Genomic DNA, 13202 nt, shown 5'->3' on the forward strand with positions numbered 1-13202 from the left:
AGCGAGAAGTAATTTTAGCGATTTTAAAATGTTCACTAAAGAAGCTAGTACAAATAATACGCAATTAACTTTTAGCGATATTCAATTTTAGCGATCTCAACAGCCTCGCTAATAATGTCAAAATTAAATCCTCCCAAAAATTCTACTTATAAGGTATCATCTATATGGTTTATTCAAATTTAACTGGGTTTGATAAATACATCAATAAATAGTTTTCAGACATCCATTCATGCAATCTTCAATTATGCTTTAACACATATCAGATGGTTTTTGAATATTAATCTTTGCAGATGGTTACATTATGTGGATTCCAAGCCAAGGAGAAACTTAGCTATTAATTTTTTCTTCCACCATTTACCGTGGTTTAACAGCTTGGATCCAGAATGTGAGGGGTTGGATCCATACCAGAATTCTAGTGTCCCCCTAACGACTTTGAAGAAGTCCGAACCTGAGGTAGAATTCAGGTACAAAATAATGTTTAAAAACGCAAACAGTTCAATCATTCAATCAATCCCCCCGTAAATCAACTTTTATTATTCGCTTACGAGAAATATCGGCGAGTTTCACGACCTACTTTAACTTGCGAATATTAATCGTCGCGAAGCATATATTTTGCTATGTATAAGTAGAGGATAGTTCCTCAATAGCGAAAGAATAAGTAGAGGATAGTTCCTCAATAGCGAAAATTAATCTTCGATGATCGATTCTTAACTGAGTAATGGAATTAAAGATGATGCTAATAAAAGTTGGTTTACAGTATCTCGAAAAACGTTTTAAAAACGGATGCAACGGCCGGAGTAAGCTGTATATCTGAGCAGGAAACCGCAGGATTATTTTCCATGTAATAAGTTGTACAGTTATAAGTCATTTTTTAATATCTTTTTTTTACATCAGAAGTTTGTTAAGGAAAATGCAATTCCCTCGGTCGAGATCAATATTGATATTTTTATGGAGAATAAAAATCCCATTCATCATCGAAAGGGTCCATAATTGCATAATAATTTTTAGCTTCACAATTGCAATATTATGTTTAAAACCCATGGGCATAAAAATCATTCCGCTATTGGTGTCATTTCATTATAAGACGTGTTTTCCTTACTGGTGCGTTTTACTGTATAGTTTTTTGTCACTTAGTTTGACCAATGGAAGGATATGAAGAAAGACGTACGAAATATTTCTTGGTGTTAAAATTTAAAAGATTGTGTTTTCCTTCTACAGAATGCTTTTCTTGGAACTGTTTGAGGATGTCAGGAGTTTTTACAAGAGGTCCTTCAGTGAATACATGCAGCGGGAAATCCCCTCCATTAGGACGATGTGGAAACTCTAAATGAGGTATAAATTGAGCCAGTGAAATTATTTATTTGAACAGTAGCAAATATTATACTTAGAACTGGAATGAAAAGAATTAGGATTTTCTTTCGATCGACTGTGTTTTTAAAAAAATGCCTAACTCTAAGTTCCTGTCTTTCTTTTGGATGTTTTCCGTAAGATTCGTGATAGAAAGGGTGTGAGTTCGAATCTTGGTCGCGAATGACCTATAAAAGTCGTAAAGAGGGTAATAACTGTTCCTTCTCCACGCGCTCGGCAATTTGTATTGAAATTTGAGGGTCCTTTGGATGAGATTTTAAAAACAAAAGTCCCGTGTCATTTCAGGCATTGGTACGATAAATATTACTGCTTAATGGATAAGAGTGCCGATACAACATACAATCTAGTTCTAGGTTTTCTGTTTAAAACATTGGTCATGCATGCACATGTAAATATGAAGTATCCTATTTCAGGTCTTTTCAAAAATGGATAAGGATGGTAACAAAGTCTTATCCTGGGATGAATTATTTTCTATGGACATTGTTGCATATATAGATGAATACCCAAAATTGTTTGGCAAGATATACTCCAATGTAGCTGCAGATTATTTTACAATTGTGAAGAAAGGAGAAGAGGATACAGAGTTGTCCAAAGATAACAATGCAGGGGACCTTGTAGTAGAAGATTCAGAGAGTGCACAGGATGAAGGTCAAAGGTCACATGATGACCGACCTTCACCTGTAAAAACTCCTGATGACCTTGAGAAGGAGAAACTGATTCAAATGACGGATGATAGAAATCTAGTCATGGAAGAGGAACCATTCAGGATCCTCATGAGGAACTGTGATTATGTCAAATGTATGTGAAGAATGCAAATGCAGAGTCTGTGTATACTGAATAATGCATAATGTGCTAAACGGCATTTTCTACAGATCAAGGGAGTATTCATTATTTATGTGAACATTCTTCTGATATCAAAAAAATATATTTCGTGATATCAAGAAATCAATTTGGATTTCTTATATCAAAAAATCACTCTCTGATATCAGAAATTCGAATTTTTGATATCAGAAAATGATTTCTGATATCAGAAATTCGAATTTTTGATATCAGAAAATAAACAAGATTTTTAAATATCAAAAATTCGAATTTCTGATATCAGAAAATCATTTTTCGAATTATTGATATCAATAATTTCTTTTTTGAAATCAGAAAATACCTCAAAAATATTAAAACGGCGCCTGAGAAAATAAGAACCAAGCAAAATATCTATCGACTTAATGAATACTCCCCGTGATGTGATGATTGTTCAGCTTCCCACCACACTTATTTGTTGCGAACTTTTTTTGGGTTCTTACAAGTTCAGGACTTGTCTGGAGGTTAGGATATTGTCATCTTTTTACAGGGTTTTAATAATTTTGGAGAAGCTAATGGCTGCTGTTGAAAGGGAATAAAAAGAAATGAGTCTAAGCCCGACCTACAGCACACCTACTTATTTACTCAGATTTATCTGAAAAATGCGACATATTTAAATTCCGATCAAATAAAAAATATCAAGAACACTTATTAAATTCTAAAAAATATTCTTAAATAAAATCTAAGATCAACAAATTTTAGTAGAAAGCAAATCTGGCACTGAAGTTCGGGATTTTCTACAATTCAAGAGAGTATTCATTATATATGTGAAGAATCTTCGCCATTTAATGTTATTCTCTGATATCAAAAAATATATTTTGTGATATCAAGAAATCAATTTGATTTTCTGATATCAAAAAATCGTTTTCTGATATCAGAAAATCGATTTTTTTTATATCAGAAAATGATTTCTTGATATAAGAAATTCGAATTTTTGATATCAGAAAATGGCTTATATTTTTGATGTCAGGAATTCGATTTTTTTATATCAAGAATTCGAATTTCTGGTATCAAAAAATCTTGTTTATTTTATGATATCAGAAAATATATTTTCTGATACCAAAAAATCGAATTTTTAATATAACAAAATGATTTTTTTCAAAAATTTTTTCAAAAATATTAAAACGTCTCCCCAGAAACTATCACTTTTTTGATTGTTTCTGTTTTTATAATACGCTATTTAGAGAATAAGTATATATTGAATGTACGTATAGAAGGTCAATAATTTTACATACTTGGATTTAACAAAATTTATTCAATGAAATTTAATTCAATCCATCGATTAAATGAATCCACCTATAAACACATACACTGTAAATACATTGTTCCTTTATATACATCGAAAAGTGTAAAGCTAGAACGCTTAGAAAACAGCAAAAACATGTGACGTATTTTTAGAAATAATTAAAGTCTCAAACAATGTCTTTGATATTTCTACGCAGTTATAAGCAGCTATGATTCTGGTCACTAATTGATGAACATGATTCTTGTCAAATGAATTATTGGAACTTCATTTTCATCCCTTTTCTACTTTCAACATTCTGAATATAAGTTTCGTATTCTCATCAGTGTGGCAGTATGTATTTTACGGAGAGGTTCTTGTCTGAGCGATTGCAGGTATGAATACAGGGCAGCCCGGTGGTTCCCCGTGACCTGTTGACAGATTCCCAGAATTTGCAAGGATATGTCATTAGATCCTATCGGAATATCCTTGTGACCGTAGTGGACGTGGTTATAAAGATCCTTTAGAGCTGTTTGCGCTCTTGTTCTGTCAGTATGTAAATAGCAGAAGACCTCCAACATATGTAAAAGTATAGAGGCTCCAACATTTAACCCACACCCGCCATTTTGTTGAATTGATTGAATTTCTGGTATAAATTCATTGATATTAGGGATTTCAGTGTGTAGCGTCACTTGTACTACTACAGCCTCTCTCATCTTTATAGACCAGGATTCCCCTCCTACGGCCGCAATATAGCTTTCGGTGTCAAATTCATTAGAACGTATATGTAATAGATATGGTCGTGCTAATTTGACCTTTATCTTTTCTATTACAGAAAGTACTTTCTTGTATCGCGAGGTCTTGTAATAATACATGGCAATAAACAGCATGTCAGAAATAAATCCAAATTTGGCTGCCAGTTTTACCATGTAGCACGAAATTTTGTCGGCAATATAAATCAACTTATTTAAACCTTTGTTGATGTACATGTTATGTAGGATATATGGAATCATTTGAAGTATGTCTGCGGTTAATCTCTGTAATATTACAACTTGATATTTTGTCATGCGTGATCCTATCAACTGTTCCACTGCATTTAAGTATTTTACACAGAAAAGTAGGTCTGCATTGTATTCCTTATAGTCATTCATTGAATTGAAGAGTTGTAGATCAAACTCAGCCTCTGAGATCACAATGCTCTCATCTGTACAAATTCGAAGTCTTGGATTATAGAGAGCAAATCTAATGAAAGGGTTGATAGACGGGCTAAGCAGTAGAAATGCAATTCCCTTTTGATATAATGCATATAGATTATTGAATAAATTCTTTTGTACTTCACCATATATATTATGGAGAAACATGTTGTTTTCTGGTATAAAAAAGTTAGGACATACTCCCTCGTACACCCATTTTAGAACGAGTTTAAAGCAGACCCAAAAGCACTGCAGGAGATTCTGTGTACACCAATAAGGTATTGTGTTTTGTTGAATAACCCAGAAAACAGCTGTTTTCATGTGGTATGAACAAAGCAATTTACCATCGTCCCCAAACATTTCGTGAAACAGTTCCTTTGTTAAAATTTTAAGCAACCCGTAAACAAGAAATTGACTATGGTTCATTTCATATACAAGTCTTTGTTCTGCCAAAGAAAACGAAATTCTCCATTCGTTGTCTCCATGTTTTCCTAGTTTGTGTCCTATGGCTACAAAATGACATCCACCCTTAACTATTTGTTGAACGACATGCGGTCGAGGCCATGTGTTGCATCTTTCAATCCATAACGAAGCAGATGGAGGCCAAAAGTTACTTGCAAAACAATAGGCAATATCAACATCATTACCCCTTTGCACTCCACTCAAGCAGGGTCCATGCAGAAAATAATTATCCCCACCCCAAAGATTTTCATTAATAGAAAGAAATGTATGTTTGAATTTTGAACTTGATATATAAAGTCTACCATTCATATAAATACAAGATGCTTGAAGTAATCTGTGTACATTTCTTGTCATTAGCTGAAGTAAAGCAAACCCTGGAGGACTTTCTGTGCAGTTGGCGAATATAACTTTGTGTCTATAGTAGTACTGAGTCTGAAGTAAATCCCAAATCACTTTGTATTCATTTGACCAAGCCATGTTATCTCTATCTGATCCTTTTAGTCTGAATCCCTCTCTCATACTTCCAGAATTTAATAAACCAAATTCACTCAGTACGGATGTTCGTATCTTTTCGGAAATATCAGCCGTGTCTCTCCTCATTGTTACCAGTTGTGAAGTCCCAACTTTTCGACACAAACCCATAAACACGAACTCTGACATACCCTGTATACCTAATTCACTGGCAATGAAAATTTGAACAGTTACAACGACACTTTGAAGTTAATTAGTCAATATAATAATAATTACAAGAATTTTAATACTATATTATTTTTGAATCCTGGGCAAATCCCTCAATTGCGTGGTAATTTCCGCCCAAGTAATTTCTCTCCTAAGTCATTTCCCTCCCTTACCTAGATCATTTCACTTCACAACTTCGGATATTTCACTCAACATTAAAAACAAATGTGTATTTTTAAACTTTTAGCATTTTCATACAAGTTCTTTATACTTGTAATATAATCAAGGAATCACTGTCTAGTTAGTCTAGTATACAAGGGCATCAACGATAGTTGGAAATATAGAATAATAAGGGGCGGATTCCGTTATGCATAAATTTTCCGATGTTTCCCACTATCGTTGATGTCCCTGGCATACTATACTAACTAGGTAGTGATTCCTTATATTTCCATTTCATTGTAAAATAAAACTGTAGAGTTAGATTTCATAAATGTAGTCATAGATTTAAATACACGAGGACTCCTGTGTCAATTTCAATAGTCCTCCCACATGGACGTCAAGCACAAAGGCAGCATATTTGGCCTCCTAATCGTCAGGCACATATACAGATGCGCACGAGATTTACATGCATATTAGGCCTCCTTAACTCCTGAACTATCGACCCGCCTAATTAACATTCCGGTAGAATGATCAAGAAATCAACTCCGCTTACTTTGAAAGAGTTATCACAGAGAAAAAAAATTAAGAATGGAAATATTTGAATAAGTATTGAAATTTTCAAACACTGGTATGTTAAAAATTCTTATTTATTTGCATTATTTTATTTCTTTAATCATTTATTCCAGATAAATGATTGATCAAATTGAATATAAAAATTTAATTTTTAATATTTTATTTTCATAAAATTAATCAATTTTATTTTAATTTATTTTTAATATCGATCATAAAAAAACTGATTAAATAGTACCCGGTAAGTCATTGCTCTCTTTGCTTTATCTACATTTTACAGCTTTTATCAAAAATATATAAGGTAAAAATGCAAATTTTATAATTATTGTCTATCGGATTTATGGTACATTTAACAAAATCACTATATATATATATATATATATATATATATATATATATATATATATATATATATATATATATATATATATATATATATATATATATATATATTCCATCGGCATCGAAAGCAAGTTTTTTGATTTGCCTAAATGCAAATGTAAGAAAAGTTAAATTCTTGTAATCGTTTTCTTATTTGTAACATAATACTGAACACAATAAATAATAAGACATAGAGTAAATTTTGGCTAGTCTGCATCGTGATCATTGCAATGATCTCCAATGAATTCTCTTCGGCGCAGATCATCTCATACCGGTAAATGAACAAAAGCCAACATGGCAACTAAGATAACGTTGAATTCTATAAAAATGAAATATAGATTATGATGAATAAAAGGAAGGTAGACTTTGTGTTAGATTGTTTTAAATATTATTGAATAACAGTTTTCAGTTGTGCATTTCGAGGCAATGCATGATGTGGAAAGGGGGGGGGGTACTGCATGTATATTTAATTCAATTTCTATATTTGAGCATCCATTTTAGTGTTATTCGGAAGAAAAGAATTGCTTCCAAAAAATAATGAAAGCCACGGAAAACAATTTAAGATGGAAATTCAAAATATGTTTATACATGCATTCGTAGCCTATACTTAAAATGTCTTTGATGATGTCTACCATCATAGCAAAACTATAGATTAAATACTGGAATCCATCTCCCCCCCCCCCCTCTCTCTCTCTCCTTTCATTGGGGAGGGGAGGGTGTTGATCCTGTCTATAAATCAGCACAGTTCTCTCAGCTATTGCATTTCCACTGTGGTCAATTTCTCAAATGTGGGTGCAGTTCACGTGCACAAGCGGACTTACACGTTCATCATCATGTAAATTCTGAGAATTTACTGTTTTACAGTATTTTGAGGGAATAAATTTACTTATCTTCTATTAGAAGTAATTAAATATTTTCATAGAATCATTTAAAATCTGACAATTTGCTGAACAGTCTATGTCATTAACTTTCGTCGAGAACGATGAAGAACAATGCAGTCTATAAATAGATCGAGGTCGTGAGTGTGCGTGAAGAAGCACGCCCTCTGGTTGGAGAAAATTGTGAAAATCTTTTCCCCACAATTTCGATTAACGCAAGCGCACTTGCAGTTTCATCCTAACGTAACTAGTCAGCCCGGGGGCTGACTAATGAGCGTGTAGTGTAGGGCAGCGCCGCAAGAATTCCATCGGCATCGAAAGCAAGTTTTTTGACTTGCCTAGATAGCCGAGCGGTCTAGCGCGCTGTTCCTGCACTGCTAGGAGAAAGATTCCGAAGGTCAAGAGTTCAACCCCGGGCTGGGGCAGAAGTGGGTATCCATGTTAAGGCCTATTTACACGATCTGATTTGTCAGAGTGATTTCACATCTGACTCCAGTGTTTCATTTACACGGTATGATTTGTCAGACATGACGGTCATAAATATTTCCCTCCAAAATTTTTTTTGTTTACATTTCACAATGGAGGATGATGATAGTTTAATAGCCATTTGTGTTTTAATGATAGCCGATGCTTATCATTTAAACAATCGTAGAAGAAACAGAAGAACATGGACGAGACCTTGGTTAGGGCGTCGAAAAGAGCATGGTGCGTACCATGCATTAGCAAGAGAATTAGCTGAGGAAGACCAAAATGGCTTCATAAATTTTGTAAGAATGGACAAAGCAGATTTTGATGATCTACTTCAAAAGGTATCCCCGAGACGAGACACATGCATGCGGGAAGCAATATCTGCAGCTGAGCGATTGTCATTAACTCTCAGATACTTAGCAACAGGTAAATGTGAAACTTACTTCAATGGATTTTATACATTTTTATTTCATTTTGATTACCAATAACATTGATATTGTATTCAATATTTCACAGGAGACAGCTATCAGTCAATATCATATTTATACCGAGTTCCAGTGTCCACATTGTCCAAAATAGTTCCCGAGACATGCGAAGCCATATACAGTCTTGAAGGAGGAGTATCTCAAGATAATCTTCTAGTTTATTGTTTTTTATTTAACATTAGAGGTTAGTGTATGTCATCCATGAAGACAAATTCATCCAATTGGAACTTCCATAAGTTTGGCTCTGATTTGTAGAAGCTGCTTGGTTTCTATCGTTTGAAATGAAGTTGTTAGAGGCCATATCTGATCCTGAACCAAATTGTGTTTCAAAAAGGAGAGACTGTATCTTAAATTTTATATAAGCTTTTTTCCTTGGATCCTCTATTTTCCTCATTTCAACTGTTACGTATTGACCAAACACAACATCCTCGTCCATCTCCTTGGCAGACTCTTTGGGCTGTGGTCGGTTTTTTAAGTTCGCTAAAACAGATACAGCCTCTGTCATGACAGCCTCTGCTCCAGTTATTCTCTTTCTCTTACTGCTCCTGTTTTGTGGTTAAAATCCATCATCTAGGTTTGAAGTTTCAGAAAGTGTGTCTTCTCGTCCATCAATATCTTCATCATCAATTTGACTGCTTGAATCCTAAAAAAAGAATATTTTGTTTCTTTCAGGTGCCAGATACAGTTGAAGCATGGGATAAAGTTTCTAAGCAGTTTGAGGAGAAATGGAATTTCCCTAATTGTATTGCTGCAATGGATGGAAAACATGTAGCAATAAAATGCCCTATAAAAAGTGGATCAATGTATTACAACTACAAACAATTTTTCAGCATTGTTCTTTTTGCATTGGTTGATGCAGATTATAGATTTCTATATATTGATGTTGGATGTAATTGTAAAATCATTGATGGGGGTGTATTTGCTAATTCATCTATTTTTAAAGCTCTAGAAGAGAAGTCATTAAATTTACCACCTGGGAAACTTTTGCCTGGAAGAGAAAGCCCTCTTCCCTATGTTATCGTTGGTGATGAAGCTTTCCCTCTAAAAACCTACCTCATGAAGCCCTATCCTTCAAGACAACTGGATTGATCAAAAAGAATATTTAACTACAGGCTATCAAGGGCAAGGAGAGTTGTTGAGAATGTTTTTAGTATTTTATCCAGTAGATTCCGAGTTTGATATGGAACCAGAAAAGGCTCAGAAAATTGTTTTAGCTTGTTGTGCTCTCCATAATTACATGTATCTACACACCAAAGTTCTGTTTAAAGCAAAATACTCCCCATCTGGAACATTTGATGAAGAATATACAGACACAAGGACTGTACAACCAGGGCAATGGAGACAAGAAAATACAGAGCCTTTACGTCCAATAATTCAGCAGGGAGGAAACCGTGCATCCTCTGATGCACGATATATCAGAGATGAACTGTGTGATTATTTTAACAGTGATGGCCAAGTACCATGGCAATGGGACATGGCGTAGGTGTACTCACCAAGTTTGACTGGCTAACTCTTGGTGTTACTTGAGCCCTTAAAAATGAGTCTAGAGCAGCAAAGTGGGTCCACTGACTTCTATAAACTTCCTCCGTGCTAGTCCCACTTCTCCTGGCTTTTTTTGTTTTGTTATCTCCCGTGAGTAGTACCCTCTCAAATTAAACAGCTTGGTTTGCAACAAATCAACTGTAATTATTAAGAGAACAATCAGTCATGTTATTTATTTGCATATATATATAGTAAAAAATTATCTTGCACTTTTGTATGTTGTATGTTTTTTAATGATTTAAAGACAAAGACTAAAAGAAAATAATACTTACTGGTTCCATTTATACCTGGGAAATCCTCCTTCAACTTTGTCAGAGTATTTTCTAAAGCTTTTCTTCGGCAATCCTTATTATGGTAATTAGCAGAAGAAAAATTCCATAAATCTATTTCTTCTTGGTATAGGTCAATGAGTCTTTCGGTCTGCTCTGTTGTTAATTTTAGCTCTTCCCTTTCTTCCCAGCCATTTTGAATGGAGAGCAAGCAAAAGAAGGATATCCCAAGATTTTCCCCACATTTTAATTGCAATTAATAAGATTAATTGATATTGAATTATCTGGAGAAAAAGTGCGGGAAAAATCCACATGTTAGTTGTTCTTTATATAGATCAACCTCTCTGACCTTGTCAATGATTGGTTAAAACCATCTGACTTGCCAGACGGAAAAGAGCATGTCTCTATTCCATCTAACTTCATCTGACTTCATATCTGTCTTATGATTTTCCTATTTACACGATCTGATTTGTAAGATGTATTTATATCAGTGCATTGAAATAAACCATTTAGTTATATTTAGAGTACGAGTTTCCTACTGTATCAGAGATACAGGGCGGGGCTTGAGGCGAGAGCGATAGCTCGAGCCGGGCCCCGCCTTGTATCTCTGATACAGTAGGAAACGAGTATTCTAAATGACTTGTGACATGACCTTTCTAATGACCTGACCTATTTACATTCATATTTGGGAAAATATCTCTCAACCAATCAGATGATTTTAGCAGAAAGTTGATTTAGTATCCCATTTTAAGTATTCGCAAGTGAAATGCTGAGAGAGGTGGACGTGCAGGTATTTATCATTTTAAAATAATTATTTAGGGGATGCATTATATCATTGGTTTTCCAAAAAAAAAAATTAAATTTGATTGCGTATTTTCTTTTCTCTATTCAGCTGTTGCCGACTTCTTTTTTTTCCATATAAGCTACGATTAAATGCAAAACGTTTTTTTTAAATATATAAGAATCATGCGGGAATGTTTTTGAAACACAAATACTTCGGGGAAAATGTATTCTGAAAGAAATGTCCGACAATGTCCTACACCTGTCGTAAATTAAAAAAATGAAATAAACAGATGAAATGAAAGCGGGGGGGAGTATTTTACCTTCATGTTTTTAATAAAATGTAGCGTAACTAAAGGGGGATCCCAGTCCCAGCACTCACTGGTGCTCCCACTCAACCCTCCTTTGAGTTTTTTTTTTCTTTTTCGCTTTCGTAAATGATTTTTGCTAAACTTATATACATACGCTTTTTAATTTATCAACAATAAACGATAGCACCACATAGTGTCTTGGTTGGCTATAAATCTACCCCCCTCCCCGAGTATAATATACGAGTTTCCACTTATTTTTTTTCAGGGGGGGGGGATAGTAATCATTTTGTGAACTGTTCCATTACTCCTTTCTAAAATTTTTGAATTCGACACTAATAACTTTACGTTGTAAAATTTTATTCTTAATTCACCTCAAATTTTGAGTAAATACTAACAGTGCTTTCATGGGAATTGAACGATTCTTGTGTCTGTACACAGATTCAGCTTTCCCTCATCGCTAAAAATAAACCGTACTATATCGTTGATATTTTCCAGATACAGTACAGTTTCTGCTCATTTGCATAAGAAACGCCCACAAAAAGTGTTCTGTATCACAATTACAGTATGCGTGACTTCAAAGGAAAACTCGCCGGGTCATGTCACAATAGTAAATTTTGCATTTACATAATAAATACGAGTACATGTATCTTCTTTTATAATACTGATTATATTTGTTTCCTTTATAATGGACAAAGAAGCCCTCCAGATGGCAAAAGTTCCGCAACAATATAGTGAATATTTAACATTAGTTTCTTTGATTTAATATTCATTACCATTAATTATGAAGCAGACCCTTCCGCTTGCAGTTTTAAATCACTGATATGCATAGATTTTATTTGAAAAAAGGCATGATAAAGACACAGATTATTAGAGAAATGTCCTATCGTGAAAATGTATGGAAGAGAAGAAATAACCTAGGAGAGAACCGGTTTAGGAGAAAAATGACCTGAAACCTTTTTTTTTTTTTTTATAATTTTTATAAAATACATTTGTTTTACATGTATGTATACGTAATTTTTATCAAAAGTTTTTTTTTCTACTTACATGTCTAGTGATGTGCTGAGTGCCATTGTATCTGTGCTTTAAATAGTGGAATAATAGTTTCTCAAATTTATTTTTGTTTTTGTTTCCTGGTCTTTTGGTATGAAATTTATATTCGAGCTCATATTTCCAAAGATCACTATACTTTCCGTGTTTTGCTGTTGGATTTTTAAGTTTTCGTTGGGAAGAAACCTAGTGAATTAAGTAAGAAAAAAAAAGCCAGGCGCAGCGTCCATCCTATGTAATATGTAAGTCTTCTCTGCCAGGTATAGCCTCTCCACAGTTAGACCAATGTGGCCCAGATATGGGATCCTCCTCGAGGTAGCAGATGGTAATTGGGTACCTTGCGGCCCCAAGCAGAACCACAGGGTCTTGGAGGAAACTAGGCCCCTAAATGCAAGGTATGCATGGCCCAACGGCGTTTGGATATGCCCTGATACCTGCAAACCTAGTTCCCAGCTATGGGTTAAATAGTTCCACTGCCTTGTGGACGGCTTGGGAAAGTCAAAGGCTATGGAAGAAAATCCAGACAGAAAATCT

At 34.4% G+C, this 13202-nt stretch overlaps 1 protein-coding gene and 1 pseudogene across 1 annotated transcript; one reads left to right on the forward strand and one right to left on the reverse strand.

Annotated features, from left to right (window-relative positions):
• LOC134264691 (tRNA wybutosine-synthesizing protein 5-like) overlaps window positions 1–2174 on the forward strand; it is a 7748-nt pseudogene extending 5574 nt beyond the window's left edge.
• A 1582-nt stretch (window positions 2175–3756) lies between these two features.
• LOC134264692 (uncharacterized) lies at window positions 3757–12793 on the reverse strand. The gene is made up of 2 exons (XM_062746957.1): window positions 12666–12793; window positions 3757–5779 (listed from the first exon to the last, which is right to left on the reverse strand). Exons 1-2 carry the CDS (start codon window positions 12689–12691, stop codon window positions 3757–3759), a joined length of 2049 nt encoding a protein of 682 aa, XP_062602941.1. The 5' UTR covers window positions 12692–12793.
• Window positions 12794–13202: the final 409 nt, after the last annotated feature.

Source organism: Saccostrea cucullata, unplaced genomic scaffold (assembly GCF_032062105.1).
Source record: "Saccostrea cucullata isolate Sc308-1 unplaced genomic scaffold, CSIRO_AGI_Scuc_v1 ctg2492, whole genome shotgun sequence".
NCBI classification, from domain to species: domain Eukaryota; kingdom Metazoa; phylum Mollusca; class Bivalvia; order Ostreida; family Ostreidae; genus Saccostrea; species Saccostrea cuccullata.

Coding starts and splice junctions, on each gene's coding strand:
- LOC134264692 (XM_062746957.1), bottom strand. CDS start 12,691: ATGGCACTCAGCACATCACTAGACAT. Junction 5,780..12,665: donor CTCAGCACATCACTAGACAT/GTAAGTAGAAAA, acceptor TTTCATTGCCAG/TGAATTAGGTATACAGGGTA.